The 19,363-nt window shown below is 45.5% G+C and overlaps 1 protein-coding gene across 2 annotated transcripts in view; it reads left to right on the top strand.

Annotated features, from left to right (window-relative positions):
* SLC1A7 (solute carrier family 1 member 7) overlaps positions 1–19,363 on the top strand; it is a 73,609-nt gene that overhangs the window by 35,827 nt on the left and 18,419 nt on the right. For both annotated transcript variants that reach the window (XM_044301422.1, XM_044301423.1), the window contains exons 4-7: positions 1,217–1,259; positions 3,680–3,902; positions 4,435–4,534; positions 6,452–6,685. In XM_044301422.1, the coding sequence (XP_044157357.1) occupies positions 1,217–1,259; positions 3,680–3,902; positions 4,435–4,534; positions 6,452–6,685 (600 nt within the window). The remainder of the gene's footprint in view (positions 1–1,216; positions 1,260–3,679; positions 3,903–4,434; positions 4,535–6,451; positions 6,686–19,363) is intronic.

The raw sequence follows: 19,363 nt of genomic DNA, 5'->3' as shown, positions 1-19,363 counted from the left end.
TTATGAATGATTTCTTTATTAATGGTTCCGTTCTGAGCCTCCTTTGGCAGCAGCATCCCATATGATGACTGGATGAGTGGGGTCCTTTGGGCACAGTTTGGATCCTTCGTACAATAGATCAGCATTGTAGCTTCTGTTATAAATGGAAGCCATATGGCAAAAGTGAGAAGTGTCAATCTTTAAAGAGGACCCGTCGCCATGAGATGCAATGCAATCTGCAGACATCATTCTATGGAGCAGGAGGAGCTGAGCAGATTGCTATATAGTTTTATAGGAAAAAAAAATCTGTATTTATTAATTAAATCCTCTGCGTTTTCTGAATTTAAACCCACCTCTGTGTACAGCTATCTCTGTATGCACACTTACACAGAGACTGCTATAGATCTCTGATAACACCTCCCCGTGTACAGCTATCAGTGACTGACTTCTATCTCTGTATACACACTTACACAGAAAATGCTATTGATCACTGATAACACCTCCCCCGGTGTACAGCTATCAGTGACTGGCTTCTATCTCTGTATACACACTTACACAGAGAATGCTGTCAATCACTGATAACACCTCCCCTGTGTACAGCTATCAGTGACTGACTTCTATCTCTGTATACACACTTACACAGAAAATGCTATTGATCACTGATAACACCTCCCCCGGTGTACAGCTATCAGTGACTGGCTTCTATCTCTGTATACACACTTACACAGAGAATGCTATCAATCACTGATAACACCTCCCCTGTGTACAGCTATCCGTGACTGACAGCTATCCCTGTATATACACTTACACAGAGAATGCTGTCAATCACTGATAACACCTCCCCATGTACAGCTATCAGTGACTGACTTCTATCTCTCTATACACACTTACACAGAGAATGCTATCAATCACTGATGGCACCTCCCCCGTGCACAGCTATCAGTGACTGACAGCTATCTATGTATACACACTTACACAGAAAATGCTATCATTCTCTGATAACACCTCCCCGTGTACAGCTATCAGTGAAGGGTGTCGGAATAGTGTGGCGGGGAAAGGTTAAGTATATTTCTCTTCACAGGTCCCACTGGCTAGGGGTATAGACAATACTTTAATGTTTAAAGTAGGAAAATGTATTTTTTAAAATTATTATTATTTATTGTATTGTGTGCAAAAATAAAAATAATATACTGTATATTCATATATTTGACACTAAAATGACTTTTTCTCTTTCTAGGAACATGTTTCCTGCAAATCTGGTCGAAGCAACTTTTAAGCAGGTCAGTCGGACTCAATCAGTTGTATGGGTTGTACTTCTGTTTTAGGTTCCAGAGAATATATTACACCGTCTTGAAGGGGTTTTCCAGGATTTTGATATTGATGGCCTATCCTCAGGATAAGTCATAAATATCATAGCAGTGGGGGTCTGACTGTCGGTACCCCCGGCAATCAGCTGTATGAAGAGGCCTCGGCGCTCCGTGAGATCAATATGAACATCCCCCCAAAAAAAACTTTAAAGTGTAATTGTCATTTCTTTTTCTTTTTTTATCAGATACATTTTTATTGGTTTTGTACAAAATAGTAATTGTCATTTCAGTTTATTTTTTATGTTGTGTAGGGAGAGGGCTGTGAAGCATTTTGTAATATACCTTATTAGTGCAAAGAAGTACATTTTATTATAAGGAGAGCCCTTCTTCAGGCTTCTACTAGGTGCTGAAGATGACTGTGTGGAACAGGGGTGGCCAACCTTACATACACGAAGAGCCTAAAAAAAAAAAAGTATGACTACCAGGAGCCACAGGCTATATATTTACATACAGTTAACGTATTTTTCGCCCTACAAGATGCACCTAGGTTTTAACAAAGAAAAATAAGATTACAAAAATATATTTTTCATCTGATCTGAGGTCTGCCAAAAATATTTTTTCTTGTTGTTCATTAGCAGAGAAAACAATTAAAAATATTTTTTTCATCAGACCTCAGATCAGACTCCTAAATCAGATCCCCAATCCTTATCTGACCTACAATAAGATCACCAAACCTCATCAGACTTCCAAATCAAACTCCTAAAATCAGACCCCCAATGCTTGGATCAGACAACACAAATCAGACTCCAAGTGTCAGACCCTCAGTGCTCAGATCTCCCCCACATGCTCAGATCCCCCCCCCCTCATGCTCAGATCTCCCCCCTTCTCAGATCTGACCCCCCCCATGCTCAGACCTGACCAACCCATGCTCAAACAAGACTGCCCCGCTCAGATCCGCCCCCCATGCTCAAATCTGAAACCTCATGCTTAGATCTGGACCCCCCCATGCTCAGATCAGACCCCCCATTTTCCAGATCAGGACACCCCCCCCCCCCCTCCCCATGCGCAGATCAGACTCACATTCTCAGTTGAATAATTTAAAAAAAAAATCTCTTCCCTCCGCTGATCAGGCACTGGGCTCCTGCTCGGTCGGGCACCTGCTGCTCTGCAGGTCTGACATGCTCTCCACTGTGACCTGATGACCGCAATGTCAGGTCATAGTGCGTGTCTCCACGTACTACGTTCTTACACTGTGTGCATCAGGACGTCGTGGAGAGTGCAAAGTAGTAACAGTGCCTGATCAGGAAAAGAGATCTGAGCATGGGGTGGAGAGTGATTCCTGGCTTCACAGCTAGAGCCTCACTTGAAGAAGCGAAGAGCCGCATGTGGCTCAAGAGCCACAGGTTGGCCATCCCTGGTGTGGAACATACAGAGGCTTCTCAGCCTGCCTCTTATCTCACTACATCATCCCCTGTCTCCCTAGATGTGCCTTCTTTGCCTGTGTACCTGCTTATCTCACTGTTAGCACTGACTGCTGGCAGCTCTGTACATTTCTATTTTTCCAGCACTTCTCTGTTGGTTACTAAATGCAGGGAAAAGAGAGAAGAATAGAACTACCAGCGCTTAGCGAGGAAATTAAGAGCGCTGTGTTGCTGTATACAGACTGTCCGCACTAAGCACTGGCCATCCCATTCTTGTCTCTCCCTCCTGCACTCCTGCGCATAGTGCCGACAGTAAGTGTACTATGTTCTTGTATACCTACTCCCTAGTCCTCCTCTTTCCTGCTAGTTACTGAGCAATAGGGCTACCAGCACTTAGCAATGACAGTAGATATACAAGGACCAAGTACACTTACTGCCACCGCTGACAGTGTGACTCATGTGATGTGAGGGATGGCGGCCAACAGACCCTATTGACTTACCATGTGGTCACTCATAGTTCTGTTGTGGTGTCTGTAATATTAAAGGCAAAAAGTGCTGCATGCTGGGTTATTTTTGCCTTTAAAGTAATGGAACTGCTGATTGATTCTCCACACCGAGCCTCCTATGACCATGTGAACGCAACCTTAGGCTTTGGTCACATCTGTCCTGTGGCTTCTTTGTGTAATGGTGCACACTATGGAGGACTGGAGCTATCATATGATAGACTTCATTGACCTATAATGAGTTCCATTGTTGCTTTTGACGGAGGCTTCATATAAAAATGTGAATGTATGAGTGATATTATACAATTATGGAACCGGAGGTGTCTTCCATACATAGTGTGTGTAGTACCATGTATGACCCAATCCATCTATAGCTATTACTGGTAGCAGTCATTTCGCAGTCGCCATATGGATATAGTATATACAGTACTTACATATTTTTGGTGTTTATTTTTTTCCATCCTTCCAGTATCGCACCAAGAATATACCAATGGTGAAAGGTGGGAAGACGACTTCATCAGAAAGTATAACTCACAGAATCCTGATCTATGGGATCCAGGATGAAAATGGATCACATATACAGAACTTTGCTCTTGATATCACCCCTTCCCCAGATGTAGTCTACAAGTCAGAGCCCGGAACCAGCGAGGGGATGAATGTACTCGGAATTGTCATATTTTCTGCCACCATGGGTATGTGGTATTTGAAAAATGTAAAGCCCAGGTCACACCTAACCCACATATGGAAGAGGAAAACCTACATGTGGCTCAATCTGTCATGTCCAAGTCTATGGGGGTCATGGAGAGCCAGACACATGCATGGTTACTTCTCTTCTTCTTTTCAACTTGAGTGGATCCCCGAATGCCAATCAGGGATGGGGGGGGGGGGGGGGGGCGATGGATTCTCCCTAGGCACCCAAGATGGTAGAGGTCCCAGGGTGCAAGCCCCATGTGCCTCCCTTGTTATCCGGCCAAGCTAGAAATAGAAACGGATTCAATAGATGAGAAAACAATGCAAACTGACAACTTTCTATGTTACCAAACCAGCCCAAAAAATTGCAAAAACAAAATCTTACACAGCAGAAAATGGTAGCAGTGCACATGCCGTACTATTCTCACCTGTGACTGCCATACCGGACTGTAGCTAACGGCAGGCCAAAAGTGTTTGTTGCTGTGCGAGACGTCTGTGAAAATGGGGGTTTATCGCTCCACTTCTGTCTTTCAGGTATAATGCTGGGTCGCATGGGAACAAGCGGAGTACCTCTTGTTAGTTTCTGCCAGTGCCTGAATGAGTGTGTCATGAAAATTGTAGCCATTGCCGTGTGGTGAGTTTGGGGTTGCCTTACCATTTTTATGGTCACTTATTTATTCTTAGAGCAAAAATGGTCTGATGCCTGTAGGGTAACACAGTCATTTTGTTTTCATTTTTTTGATTAATAAATGCTAATTTTTGAAAATTTTGTGCAAGTTTTTAAAAATATAAAATTTTTACACAACAAAACTATAATCCCACATAGCAAGCGGCATGGCCAGTATGGAGGGACTGGCAGGGCATATGCCCTGGAACTAAGATTGGGGCAGCAGACTGAATCTTTGCCCCATGGGAAGGCAAGCCTATCTAGATGTAGCTTAATGTAGTGCAGGGTTCAGTGACATTCGGCACTCCAGCTGCTGTGAAACTACAACTCCCAGCATGGTTACTTGCTCCTCTGTTCTTGTAAGTCCCAAAAAAATCTAAAGGAGGATTCTGGGAGTTGTAGTTTCAGAACAGCTGGAGTGCCGGAGGTTGCTGATCCCTGATGTAATGGTAGATATGTATTTGCTCGGCAGGGCATTGTGAGGCATTGCAATCCATTGCTTTTAACCCATTAGTGCAGTGCATAGCTTAATGTGACCCCAATTAAGTATTTGTCAAAATTTGCAGTTGGTTTTACATCTACAACAGTCCCATCACATTTACTTTGCCTTCTATTGAACTGTAATTCACTACAAATAAGTCTGTGATCTCAAGCACCGGTCACAAGACCTTCCTCCTCTTGCACAGAGCATCGTGCATGTGATAGAAGCATCAAAGTGCCCATACACCTTCCATTGACGGTCGATCAACTGATATTGCTCCTGACCTCCCCATACACATACATGGCTCCATACAGACATCTGCTATGATGGGGGCCCTCATTCTGATACCCCAAGATAAGCAATAAAAAAAACAAAGTAACTGAATTGATGTGTCCAGTGTACATTAAAGAGAACCTGGAACCTCTCCTGACTTGTCTCTTTCAGTAACTATTGTGTAGCATCTATTTGTATGACTTTGTGTTGTGCCATCCCTTTTTTATTCCTGCTAGAAGTTGAATGGATGAATTACTAGCAGTTTACAATGGAGATCCAGATGGGTAAGACCAGTTGGGGGGTGTCTCTACACAGTGTGTTGCTGGCAGCACTGATTGGATAGTGGGACACACCGACAACTGGTAACAGCCTTTTGAATCTTCACGGCAAACTGTTGGCAATTCATTCATAACATCTAGCAGGAATAATAAAGTAATGGCACAATGTAGCGTCCCAAGAATAGATGTAGCAGTTACTAAAATGGACATGCCAGGAGAGGTGACAGGTCTTCTGTCAAGGCTATGTACACCTTCAGGGGCAATTTTTTTTTATGGTTGAGTTTTCCTCATTTTGGACTGAAGATAATTTTTTCTTATATGGTCTTTATTAAAAAATATTCAACAGCTTTGTCATAAAGGGCTAACTTCTGCCTAGCTGTAAGAATCGTACATTCACTTTCACTATGTGGCGGTCATGTGAAAACCCTTATCTCTAAATTACTAATAGCTCAAAAACAATTATTTAAGCCACATTATTTTCAGTAAGATGGGAATTGAGCTATAATGACTATCTATGAGTTCAGGGATCAGAGATAAGGAGCCCCATCAGCTGAGCTACCTGACGGAACATGGTAAAAATACAGGGCTCACAAGTTTTAATAAAGACCAATTTAAAAAAGATTTTTAGCTTGAATTGAGTAAAATGAAATAATAAAACATGTCCCCCTCCCAAAGGTGTCCATAGCCTTTAAGGTTTTTTTTTTAGCTCTTTCTCTCTCTCTCTATACATACATATATATATATATATATATATATATATATATATATTTAATTTATTTTTTATTATTAAAAAAAAAAAAAATTCAGTTTTGTTTGGAGTGACCACTATTTTTGGTTTCTTGGTTCGGACAGGTACTTTCCGTTTGGGATTGTCTTCCTTATTGCAGGCAAGATCCTGGAGATGGATGACCCCACAGCAATTGGGAAGAAGCTTGGATATTATGCCATCACTGTAGTTTGTGGACTGGTGGTGCACGGCCTTTTTATTCTTCCCATCATGTATCTGTTAATCACAAAGAAGAACCCCATTGTCTTCATCCGAGGAGTACTACAGGCTCTGCTCATAGCCCTGGCCACATCCTCCAGGTAGTAGCCGCACTCTGCACACAGTTGCCTTAATTTGTACGTTGCTGTGGTTGTGGAACATGTCCATGTTAGGTCCCAGCACCTCACAACAGAGGGGGCAGAATTGGCATTTTCCATTGTCTAGTCTGCACCCTTTTTTGGGACACGCTGGGTTCTACCAATCACTTTTATAAAATACTTGAAAAGATTTTCTATTGTATTAATTTTAGTACAGTGCTTTATTTCATATTAATGTTCAGTATGGATTCTTAATGATCTGTGTCAATAAGATCAATGAACTTGAGGCTATAATGGCATCTGAGAATATAGATTTAGTGGCTGTTACTGAGACGTGGTTCAATGGGAGTAATGACAGGGATATAACAATACCAGGGTTCTCTCTATATAGGAAAGACAGAGAAGGCAAGAAGAGGGGAGGGGTGCCCCTGTATGTGAAAGATAGCATAAAATCGAATTTGATACAAGTTAGCGAGAACAATTTAGAGTCAGTTTGGGTTACCTTGCAGCTTGATAATCATAAGGTAACTTGTGTAGGTGTTATATATAGACCACTTAGCCAAGTCAAAGAATTAGATGATCTACTAGTTGAGGAAATAGCTAAAATGACATTGAAGGGGGGAAGTTATCATTATGGGAGACTTCAATCTTCCTGATTTAAACTGGAAAACCAAAATAGCTAGTTCTGCCAGGAGTACAGATTTTCTAAATTCCCTACTGGGATTATCTCTACAGCAAGTAATTGAGGAGTCAACCCGGAAGGAGGCCATTTTAGATTTAGTATTCACAAATGGAAATTTGGTGTCTGATATTACTGTAGGGGAAGGCTTGGGATCTAGTGATCACCAGTCAGTGTGGTTTACTATAAGTACAGTGACTGAGTCACACCACACAAAAACAAAAGTTTTAGATTTTAGAAAAATGGACTTTTCTAAAATTAGATTAGTGGTATATGAATCCCTATCAGATTGGAACAGTTTCAATGGAGTCCAGGAGAAATTGGACTACTTAGAAGTGGCACTATTGAAGGCAACAGAAAATTGCATTAGGCTTGTCAGTAAAAGCAAAAAAAAGGGAGAGACCACTGTGGTACTCAGCAGAAGTGGGAAAAATCATTAAAAACAAAAAAGATAGCATTTAGTAATTATAAAAAAAAACGAGTCTGACAGGCGAATTTATAAGATTAGGCAGAGAGAGGCCAAGCAAGTTATAAGAGCTTCTAAAGCACAGGCAGAAGAGAAATTAGCTCAGTCAGTGAAAAAAGGTGATAAGGCATTCTTTAGATACATAAATGAAAAAAGGAAACTAAAACAAGGAATTAACAAATTAAAAACAAAAGAAGGAAGGTATTTGGAAGAAGATAAAGAACTAGCTGACTGCCTCAATGAATATTTCTGTTCAGTTTTTACAAAGGAAAATGAAGGAAAAGGACCTCAGTTAGGAAAGAAGACTAATGAATCTTTTGATGCATGTGTCTTTACAGAGGAAGAGGTTCTAAGTCAGCTGTCTAAAATTAATACAAATAAGTCACAGGGGCCTGATGGGATACACCCAAAGCTATTAAAAGAGCTCAGCGGTGATCTAGCAAAACCATTAACAGATTTATTTAACCAATCACTGGCAACAGGAGTCGTCCCAGAAGATTGGAAATTAGCAAATGTTGTGCCCATTCACAAGAAAGGTAGTAGGGAGGAATCGGGCAACTATAGGCCAGTAAGCCTGACATCAATAGTGGGGAAATTAATGGAAACCATACTTAAGGAGAGGATTGTGGAACATCTAAAATCCCATGGATTAAAAGATGAAAAACAGCATGGGTTTACTTCAGGGAGATCATGTCAAACTAATCTTATTGATTTTTTTGATTGGGTGACTAAAATAATAGATGGAGGAGGTGCAGTAGACATCGCTTATCTAGACTTTTAGTAAGGCTTTTGATACTGTCCCACATAGAAGGCTTATCAATAAAGTGCAGTCTTTGTGCGTGGACTCCCATATTGTTGAATGGATTATGCAGTGGCTGAGGGACAGACAACAGAGGGTTGTAGTCAATGGAGTATATTCAGACCATGGTATTGTTACCAGTGGGGTACCTCAGGGATCTGTTCTGGGACCCATATTGTTTAATATCTTTATCAGCGAAATTGCAGAAGGCCTCGATAATAAGGTGTGTCTTTTTGCTGATGACACAAAGATTTGTAACAGGGTTGATGTTCCTGGAGGGATACACCAAATGGAAAAGGATTTAGGAAAACTAGAGGAATGGTCAAAAATCTGGCAACTAAAATTTAATGTTGATAAGTGCAAGATAATGCACCTGGGACATAAAACCCAAGAGCAGAATATAAGATCAGTGATACAGTCCTAACCTCAGTATCTGAGGAAAGGGATTTAGGGGTCATTATTTCAGAAGACTTAAAGGTAGGCAGACAATGTCATAGAGCAGCAGGAAATGCTAGCAGAATGCTTGGGTGTATAGGGAGAGGTATAAGCAGTAGAAAGAGGGAGGTGCTCATGCCGCTCTACAGAGCACTAGTGAGACCTCATCTGGAGTATTGTGCGCAGTACTGGAGACCATATCTCCAGAAGGACATTGATACTTTGGAGAGAGTTCAGAGAAGAGCTACTAAACTGGTACATGGATTGCAGGATAAAACTTACCAGGAAAGATTAAAGGACTTAACATGTATAGCTTGGAAGAAAGACGAGACAGAGGGGATATGATAGAAACTTTAAAATACATAAAGGGAATCAACAAGGTAAAAGAGGAGAGAATATTTAAAAGAAGAAAAACTGCTACAAGTGGACATCGTTTTAAATTAGAGGGGCAAAGGTTTAAAAGTAATATCAGGAAGTATTACTTTACTGAGAGAGTAGTGGATGCATGGAATAGCCTTCCTGCAGTGGTAGCTGCAAATACAGTGAAGGAGTTTAAGCATGCATGGGATAGGCATAAGGCCATCCTTCATATAAGATAGGGCCAGGGGCTATCCATAGTATTTAGTATATTGGGCAGACTAGATGGGCCAAATGGTTCTTATCTGCCGACACATTCTATGTTTCTATGTGTCCTAATAGATTGTAAATTCATATTTTGGTAATTTTGTATGAATATTCTTCATCAGCAGAAAAAACATATGTAATTGCATGCTGTTTTTGGATCCAGTATTCAGAATGTGGTAGTGGTACATTTTAATTTTGCCTTAGGCCTCATTCAGATTCGTGTATTATACCCGTATCTGTCATGGAACCATGAACCAGACGTACAACAAGAGATAAGTGGAAATAAGAAGGCTTTATTGAAATCAAGCTGTAAGCAAAAGTCCAAACGGATGGCTAAACCGAAGCAGGGTCTTGCGTAGCCAGAGGTCAGGAACCAGAAGGGTAGTCAGACGAAGCCTGGATCAGGAACCAGCAGGGTAGTCAGACGAAGCCAGGATCAGGAACCAGCGGGGTAGTCAGACGAGGCCAGGATCAGGAACCAGAAGCAGCAGCAGTCTTAGAAGCATGTGAACACAGGAGGACCAAGCAAGGAACTGAAGCCACAGACCTCCTATATATATGAGCTAGGCATCCAGCTCCTCCCAGTGGGAAGGAGAAGCTGCAGGGTGGGAGGCTACAAGAAACCCAGAAACCAAGATGGCCGCCAGCACATGTCAAACGAAGGAGGACGGCAAGAAGGTAAGACCATGACAGTACCTCCCCCTCAAGGGCCCCTCCTCCGCGGAGTAAGGAACGGTTTCTGAGGGAAGCGTGCGTGGAAGGCTCGGAGCAAAGCAGGAGCATGGACATCTGCGGAGGGAACCCAGGAACGCTCCTCTGGACCATAACCACGCCAATGGACCAAAAACTGCAACCGACCGCGGACCAGGCGTGAGTCCAGGATATTGCTCACCTCATACTCCTCACGATTGCCCACTTGGACCGGACGAGGCCGAGGAACCGAGGAAGTGAAACGATTACACACCAATGGCTTCAACAGGGAGACATGAAACACGTTGGAGATCCGCATGCCAGGAGGAAGCGCAAGGGCATAGGCTACCGGGTTTACCCTGCGAAGCACTCGGAAGGGACCAACAAAGCGAGGCGCCAACTTGGGAGTGGGCACTCGAAGGTTGAGGTTGCGGGTGGACAACCATACACGGTCTCCGACCTGGTAGGAAGGAGCGGGCGCTCGTCTGCGATCAGCCTGGAGTCTCTGGCGCTGCGCAGAGACCTCAAGGGACCTCTGGATCTGTACCCAAGAAGCACGTAGGACGGAAAGGTGATCCTCCACAGCCGGAATATCCTGGGGAGAGAATACCTCCGGTAACACGGCAGGTTGGAACCCATAATTGGCCATGAAGGGAGACGTCCCAGAGGAAGAGTTCACCGCCGTGTTCCTGGCAAACTCAGCCCAAGGCAGGAGGTCAACCCAATTGTCTTGGTGATCGGAGACATAGCAACGGAGGAATTGCTCCAAGGCCTGATTGGATCGTTCTGCGGCCCCATTGGACTGAGGGTGGTAGGCCGAGGAGAAAGAGAGATGAATCCCCAACTGGGAACAAAAGGCGCGCCAGAACCTGGACACAAACTGACTCCCCCGATCCGACACAATCTCCTTGGGCAAACCGTGCAACCGGAAGACCTCCCTGGCGAAAATCGTGGCCAACTCTTGTGCAGAGGGTAACTTCTTGAGAGGAACACAGTGGCACATTTTGGAAAACCGATCCACAATCATGAGAATGACCGTATGGCCTCGGGATGCAGGGAGGTCCACAATGAAATCCATCCCCAGGTGTGACCATGGGCGCTCCCCGGTGGCTATGGGTTGCAAAAGGCCCAACGGAAGGTGCCGAGGGGACTTACTCTGGGCACAAACGGAGCATGCCGCTACATATGCGGCGATGTCGGAACGTAGAGAAGGCCACCAGAACAGACGTGAAACAGCCCAGGACAGCTGATTCTTTCCAGGATGCCCCGCGGCCTTGGAGTTATGGTAGGTTCGCAACAACCGAGTGCGCAACTCCTCAGGCACAAAACATCTGCCGTTGGGTCTCCCAGAGGGAGCACCAGATTGAGCCGCCAAAATCTGCTCACCCAGGGGAGAGGTCAGGCTGGTGCGAATGGCGGCCAGGATCTGATTCGGAGGTATGACCGAAGTCGGAATCGACTCCTCCCCGGACAGCTCGGAGTACTGCCGTGATAAGGCATCCGCTCTGATGTTCTTGGAACCGGGTAGGTAGGAGACCACGTAATTAAAACGTGACAAGAACAGAGCCCATCTGGCCTGACGTGGTGTCAATCTCTTGGCCTCAGAAAGGTAGGTCAGATTCTTGTGGTCCGTCAGGATGAGAACCGGAACCACCGAACCCTCGAGCAAGTGCCTCCATTCTTTAAGGGCCTGCACGATGGCCAATAACTCCCTGTCACCAATCTGATAGTTGCACTCCGCGGAAGACAGTTTCCGGGAGTAAAACCCACAAGGAAGCAGAGGACCCTCTGGTGTTCTACGCTGAGACAGAAGGGCGCCTACTCCCGTCTCAGACGCGTCCACCTCGAGGACAAAGGGCAACCCAGGGTTGGGATGCGACAGAATCGGAGCCGACACAAAGGCGGACTTTAGAGCCTCAAAAGCTCGGATGGCCTCGAGCGGCCAGACCTGGAAATTACTGCCCTTCCTGGTCAGATCCGTGAGAGGCTTGGCTAGCATAGAAAAGTCCCTGATGAACTTCTGATAATAATTGGCGAAGCCCAAAAAGCGCTGCAGGGCACGGAGACCACTGGGCTGGGGCCACTGTAAGACAGCCGAAACCTTCTCAGGATCCATGGAGAACCCCTCAGCGGAAATGATGTAACCTAAGAAGGTTACCTGGGATCGGTGAAATTCGCATTTCTCAAGCTTACCGAACAGCCTGTTCTCTCGTAACCGTTGCAACACTCGTCTGACATCCATAATGTGGGCCTCCATGGATTCAGAATATACCAAGATGTCATCCAAATAGACCACCACACACTGCTGCAACAGGTCACGGAAAACATCGTTGATGAATTCCTGGAAGACTGCGGGCGCATTGCACAACCCAAAGGGCATAACCAAGGATTCATAATGACCGGTCCTGGTGTTAAACGCGGTCTTCCACTCATCGCCCGCCTTGATCCTTACCAGGTTATATGCCGCCCTCAGGTCGAGTTTGGTAAAGACCGTGGCCCCTTTGAGGCGATCGAACAGCTCGGAAATCAAGGGTATCGTTAAGCGTTCTTGATCGTGATGCGATTGAGACCCCTGTAATCGATGCAAGGCCTCAACTCACCGCCCTTCTTTTTCACAAAGAAAAATCCAACCCCTGCCGGGGACGAGGATTTGCGAATGTGTCCGCGTGAAAGCGCCTCCCTCACGTACTCCTCCATGGCCTCATTCTCCGCTACCGACAGTGGATAGACTTTGCCACGAGGAGGAACGGCACCAGATTGTAACTCTATGGCACAATCGTATGGGCGGTGCGGAGGTAGGGCAACCGCGCGCACCTTATCGAATACATCCCGGTACACTTCGTATTCAGGAGGCAACAGAGAGTCCGAGGAAGTACACAGCAACTTGACAGGCCCATGGATGCAACTAGCCCCACACTGCGGTGACCACGACAGGATCTCGGCCGATCTCCAATCGAAAGTCGGATTATGCTTCTGGAGCCAGGGGTACCCCAAGACCACCGAGTAGTGTGGAGACGAAATAACCTGGAGACAGACCGACTCTCTGTGAACGGCACCAATGGCTATCCCCACTGGAAGAGTCTCATGAGTCACGTGTGGCGGCAGAAGGGGTCTGCCGTCTATCGCCTCAAGAGCCAGTGGGGAACCTCGAGGCTGCAGAGGAATGGAATTGGCGGCAGCAAACCCACTATCAATGAACAAACCACCAGCACCAGAGTCCACCAACGCCTGGGTCGTCACCGAGCCCCCGACCCAGGAGAGGACAACAGTGATCAGTGGTTTGTCAACACGGGAAACCGGGGCGAGGAGACTCCAACCAAGATCTGCCCCCGACAGGATCTCAGGTGCAAGCGTTTCCCGGACGGTTCGGACATGCCAACCGAAAATGCCCACCGAGACCACAGTACATGCATCGGCCCTCGCGTCTCCGGAGTACCCTCTCCCCCTCGGACAGGCGAGCAAACCCCAGCTGCATGGGTTCACCCCCAGACAAGTCATCCCCAGGAGGCGTGGGAGGAGAGGGAGGCACGGGTGGGACAGCAAACGTAGGCGCCAATCTGTTAGAAGACCTCCGCAGGCTCTCCTTAAAGGAAGGTCTCTCCCTGAGTCTGGTGTCAATCAAAATCAGGAAAGAAATAAGAGACTCGAGCTCCACTGGTAGGTCCTTAGCTGCAACCTCATCCTTCAAGGCATCCGAGAGACCATGAGAGAAAGCAGCGACCAGAGCCTCATTATTCCAGCCCACCTCTGCTGCCAGGGTACGAAACTCAATGGCGTATTCAGCTACGGATCGTGAACCATGTCTGATGGACATAAGGATCTTCGCAGCAGAGGCAGCACGAGCTGGCACATCGAATACCTTCCGAAGAGAAGCAACAAAACCGGAAAACTCGGCAACCACCGGATTGTTGTTCTCCCATAAAGGGCTGGCCCAGGCCAAGGCCTTGTCCGAGAGCAGCGAGATCAAGAAGCCCACCTTTGATCTCTCAGTAGGAAAGGCATGTGGCAGCAACTCGAAATAAATGCCCACCTGGTTAAGGAAACCTCGGCACTGAGTTGGCTCTCCCCCAAAGCGCTGTGGAAGGGGGGCAGAACCGGTCATACCCCGAGACACCGCAGGCGCAGCAACAGGTGTCAGGGTAGACTCTGGCGCAACAACCGGAGCGGCAGTAGGAGCGGGCCCAGGAGCGACAACCGACCCATCGGCAACGGAAGCGAAATGAGCCGTGCGTTCAAGCAGGGTTTGCAACGCCACAGCGAACCGACCCAACAGGTGATCCTGCTGATCAAGTCTGGCAACCAGCGTAGGTAGCGAGGATGGCCCTGTACCGTCAGAATTCATGGCTTGGTCCTAATGTCATGGAACCATGAACCAGACGTACAACAAGAGATAAGTGGAAAAAAGAAGGCTTTATTGAAATCAAGCTGTAAGCAAAAGTCCAAACGGATGGCTAAACCGAAGCAGGGTCTTGCGTAGCCAGAGGTCAGGAACCAGAAGGGTAGTCAGACGAAGCCTGGATCAGGAACCAGCAGGGTAGTCAGACGAAGCCAGGATCAGGAACCAGCGGGGTAGTCAGACGAGGCCAGGATCAGGAACCAGAAGCAGCAGCAGTCTTAGAAGCATGTGAACACAGGAGGACCAAGCAAGGAACTGAAGCCACAGACCTCCTATATATATGAGCTAGGCATCCAGCTCCTCCCAGTGGGAAGGAGAAGCCGCAGGGTGGGAGGCTACAAGAAACCCAGAAACCAAGATGGCCGCCAGCACATGTCAAACGAAGGAGGACGGCAAGAAGGTAAGACCATGACAGTATCCTGGATGTAATTTTAGGACCCCTGCTATACTGTTCTTACAGCACCAAATGGATCTAGGGTGCTGTAAGTTTAGTTGCCAGGAAATACAGGGTGGCCCATGAAAAAGTAGCCCGCCTCAAATATCTCCAAATCAAACTGCCTAATAGTAAATTTGTCTTAGTAGTCCATAGCAACCAATCAGAGTTCAGCTTTAATTTTTTCAGATCTCTGTACGAACTGAAAGCTGAGCTCTGATTGGTTGCTATGTACAACTAAGACAGATTTACTATTAGGCAGTTTGATTTGGAGATATTGGAGGCAGGCTACTTTTTTATAGGCCACCCTGTACTATAGTCACTGCCTGGATCCACAGCTAGCAAACCCAGAAACTGTTACCAGTCTTCCTTAACCATTCCAGTTGATAGGAAGCTAAGGCTACCTCTAGGTTCTTCACCAGAGCCCACTGGAGGCCAGATGGACTTGACTTCTAGAGTTATGTCTGTTGAGTAAGGTAGCAGAAAACTGGTGTAAACTCTCTAAAAGTAGACCCACCAGAATGATTGGTGGGTGCAAAGTGTATTAGACAAGCAGGATCAAAACCAAAAGACATAGTCCCAAAACAGTGGAGAAGGGGTTAATACAGAAGCAAGAATACCAGGAGAATCAATAGGGGCCAAATTAGCAGACAAGGAGTTAATCCTGAAGACAAGCTACAGGAGTTCAAATGCCGTAATGAGTAGCACAAAACACCAAAGCCTGGATACAAACAAAATCAGAGGCAAATCACAATCACTGAGTTGCAGTCTTAATTAGTTTAGCAGAACCATGGGAGATCCAGTGTCTTGTGCAAGTAGTTGCCCTGGAAGAAGGAAGATTTTTATACCTCCAGACCCACATGAAAGGCCCCTCACCCAGCCAAACCAGCAGCCTGTTCTGCACTGACCCCGAAAGACCCCGAAACAGCTACCCGTGCATGTGTCTCCTTTCCTTATGGAGAAGATTCAGGTCTAGCTTACATCTCAAGTCATGTTACAAGGCCTGTTAAAAGGTCAGACATTGACTTCTAGGGTAGCCATCCAATAAGTCCAGTTTTCCTTCTTTTAGGAAACTACACTGTATTTGCATACCTTTTTTCTCAGGGCGCATTGCCTGGCCTTTAAGACTTCCTTGTTGGGCTCCAAAAGGAGAAACTTTATTCCACCAGACTTATAGGGGGATATTTATGAAGACTGGCATTTCCTACACCAGTTTTGATCTCCTGTGTGCTAGAGTGAGATGCACCTAATTTACTAAAAGGCATGCCTCAATAAATCAGGCGCATCACTGGATCCTCCATGTGCCAGAAGCTCGGGGCTGTCGTAGACTTGAGCTATACTTTGCACCAGTTTCTGGAGTAAATTATAGTATATCCAGGAGGCTCTGCCCCTCTACTAAGCCCCAACCCTTTATTGCTACTTTAGAAAAGTGGTGAGAAGCACAAAAAGTCACAAATTATGTCGTAACTATGTCGTGTGTATAATTTGTTACTTTTTAAGGCGACGAATATGATATTAAACTCCCCCCCCCCCAAAAAAAAGATGGTATATATATTCAATGAGATAGAGTCCCAATCTATCTCAGCATCACAAAATTTGTACAAAAATACGTCTAAAATAAGCGCATAGTGCAAGTTGAAATACTAGTTGAAAGTAAAAATAATACATGTTCCAAAAAGAGAATAGAAGAAAGGGACAGCTAAACAAGCACATCGAATTACAGAATTACATCGAATTACATCACATACTAACAAGCCAGAATATAACCCGTAATAATCAAAAACATACAGACCAAAGTGCCTCCAATCCCGACGTACGTTTCACTATACAGCTTTCTCAGGGATGACATTATACTGTTAATAAATCTCTCCCATAGATGACAGTCCACTCATCAGAATGAGGCCTTCTTCCGCTAATTTTTACCCTTAGTTGAGATGCTCATTTCTAATTATTAATGTTTTTTTCTTTGTCATATCTTGATATAGCAGCACTGTATATGTAAAGTGGTTATCCCATGATTAATGTCAAAAATAAATATTATACATCATCTAGTACATGAAAACCTTTTTTTTTAACAAAGCCTGAACCAGCCCCAGGGGTGGACTGGGAACTTAAAGTGGTCCTGGAAAAAACCTAAAAGAGGCCCCATGCTGTAGGTGGTTCCAAATTGACAAAAGGCAGGGCAACTCAAGTAGTCGAGAACACCACAAGTAGAGGGGAACAGAAATACCAAAGTGCGGCAGACAGGGGCGGAAAAAATAATAAAAGTGGCCCCATTTTGCAGTCAGGTCCAAACTGATGGAAGGCAGGGCCAACAATACCCTATTGTAGCACATTACTGTATAACTCCCCAACAGAGCCAGCAGCACAGAATACAGCCCCAAAAACTTCCACTGGCCGGCCGTTAGTAAGCCTTAGTCAGCCCACTGGGTATCGGCCCACCGGGAAATTTCCCTGTAACGTCTATGGCCAATCCATCCCTGGCGGCAGAAAATGTCACCCAAGGGGAACCAAATACCATACTGCCGCCTGTGATCAGGTATTCAACTTTATCACCGTCCTGAGGATGGCGATACAGCTGAATTCAGGAGGGCACCTGCGGCTGCGGTGCATAAGTACCTGATGCTCCTAGTATTACTTGCTACTGAGAGCATGAGATCATAATATATCCAGCTGGCAGCCATGAGGAGGGCTTGGGTGGCCCCCTGGGCATCGGCCCACCGGGAGATTTCCCTGTGGGGTCTATGGTCAATGCGCCCCTGACCAGCCCTGTACCTCACATGGATCCAGCGATCTCCCCATCGATTGCTCCAATTGCTCTGCTAGATTTATTTCAAGCTGGCAGCATAGCGGACGTGTCATTTCTCAGGTGGCGTGTCCTGTCTGCTGCAGCTGGTGGCAGTTGAAGGATGGAACTGAGCATGTGCTTCTATCTCAGTGAGCAGGACATAGAAACTAGCAAAAGGGGCAAACAGCAGGTGGCGCTATACAGATAGATTTCATTGAATAACTCAGTAACTATAATAAAAAAATGTATTACATGCAGTTACAAAAGTATTCAGAGCCATGTTTGATGGCTTGAAAAATGTAGAATTTTATTCATGGGAAAATTTCTTTAAGTAAAATGTTATAAACCAGAGTTTAAAAGGGTTTGCCTATCTGGGACATTGATGGTATAGTGCTGGGATATGCTATCAGTGTCAGATAGGTGCGGGTCCCACCTCTGGGACCTGGTCCTATCTAGAGAATGGGGCCCCTGAAGTAAAAGAGGGTGCACCACTCACGTGTGGTGTTCCTTCCATTCGTTGGATTTCAGAAGGGCATGGAGCGTGTACCACACAGGCTTGGTCACCTCTTTATTCACCGCTCTGGGAATGCTGGAAATAGCCAGCCGGCAATCGCCTATTTTTCGGATCTCCGATAGCAGTAAACGGAGGGTGGCCGTGCATGCGTGACTGCTCTCTTTTCACTTCGGTGGTCAGGTTCTGGAGATAGGAGCGGGTCTCAGAGGCTACACCCACACCTGGTGATATGCCATCAATGTCCCACATGGGAATGCCCCTTTAATTCTTTCAATATAGTTCAGTATAAGGGTCCATTCACACGTCCGTTGTTTCTTTCCTGATCTGTTCCGTTTTTTGCGGAACAGATCTGGACCAGTTGCGTACCCATTCATTTTCAATGGGTCCTGAAAAAAATCGGACAGCACAATGTGTGCTGTCCGTTTCTGTTGTTCCGTTCCGCATGTCCGAAAAAATATAAAACTTGTCCTATTATTATCCGTAAAATCGGATCCTGGTACAATACAAAGTCAATGGATCCGCAAAAAACGGATGACATACGGAAACATTTTCAGGAACAACGGATCCGCAAAAAACGGATCGAAATTCGGGATATAGAAAAATACTGACGTGTGAATGGACCCTTACTGTGGTTACTGCATTACGTGCAGGTTTGATATGGAGCAATATTTTCAGCTCGCATGCCGTGTTCTTCCTGCTCGCTTATCTCCTTTTGTCCATCACCACTTTGTTTAGAGATTCTGTATAGATTCCAAAGCAATTATCTTCGTTAGCTCCTGGCACACCATGTCAGTACTCTGCAGTAATATCGCTGCTCTATATTACATAATGCTCTAATAGCCTGCAGATACCACCAG

The sequence above is a fragment of the Bufo gargarizans genome, chromosome 7 (assembly GCF_014858855.1).
Source record: "Bufo gargarizans isolate SCDJY-AF-19 chromosome 7, ASM1485885v1, whole genome shotgun sequence".
Classification (NCBI taxonomy): Eukaryota; Metazoa; Chordata; class Amphibia; order Anura; family Bufonidae; genus Bufo; species Bufo gargarizans.
The sequence above is the reverse complement of the archived record's forward strand: the minus strand, read 5'-3'. Positions and strand labels throughout refer to the sequence as shown.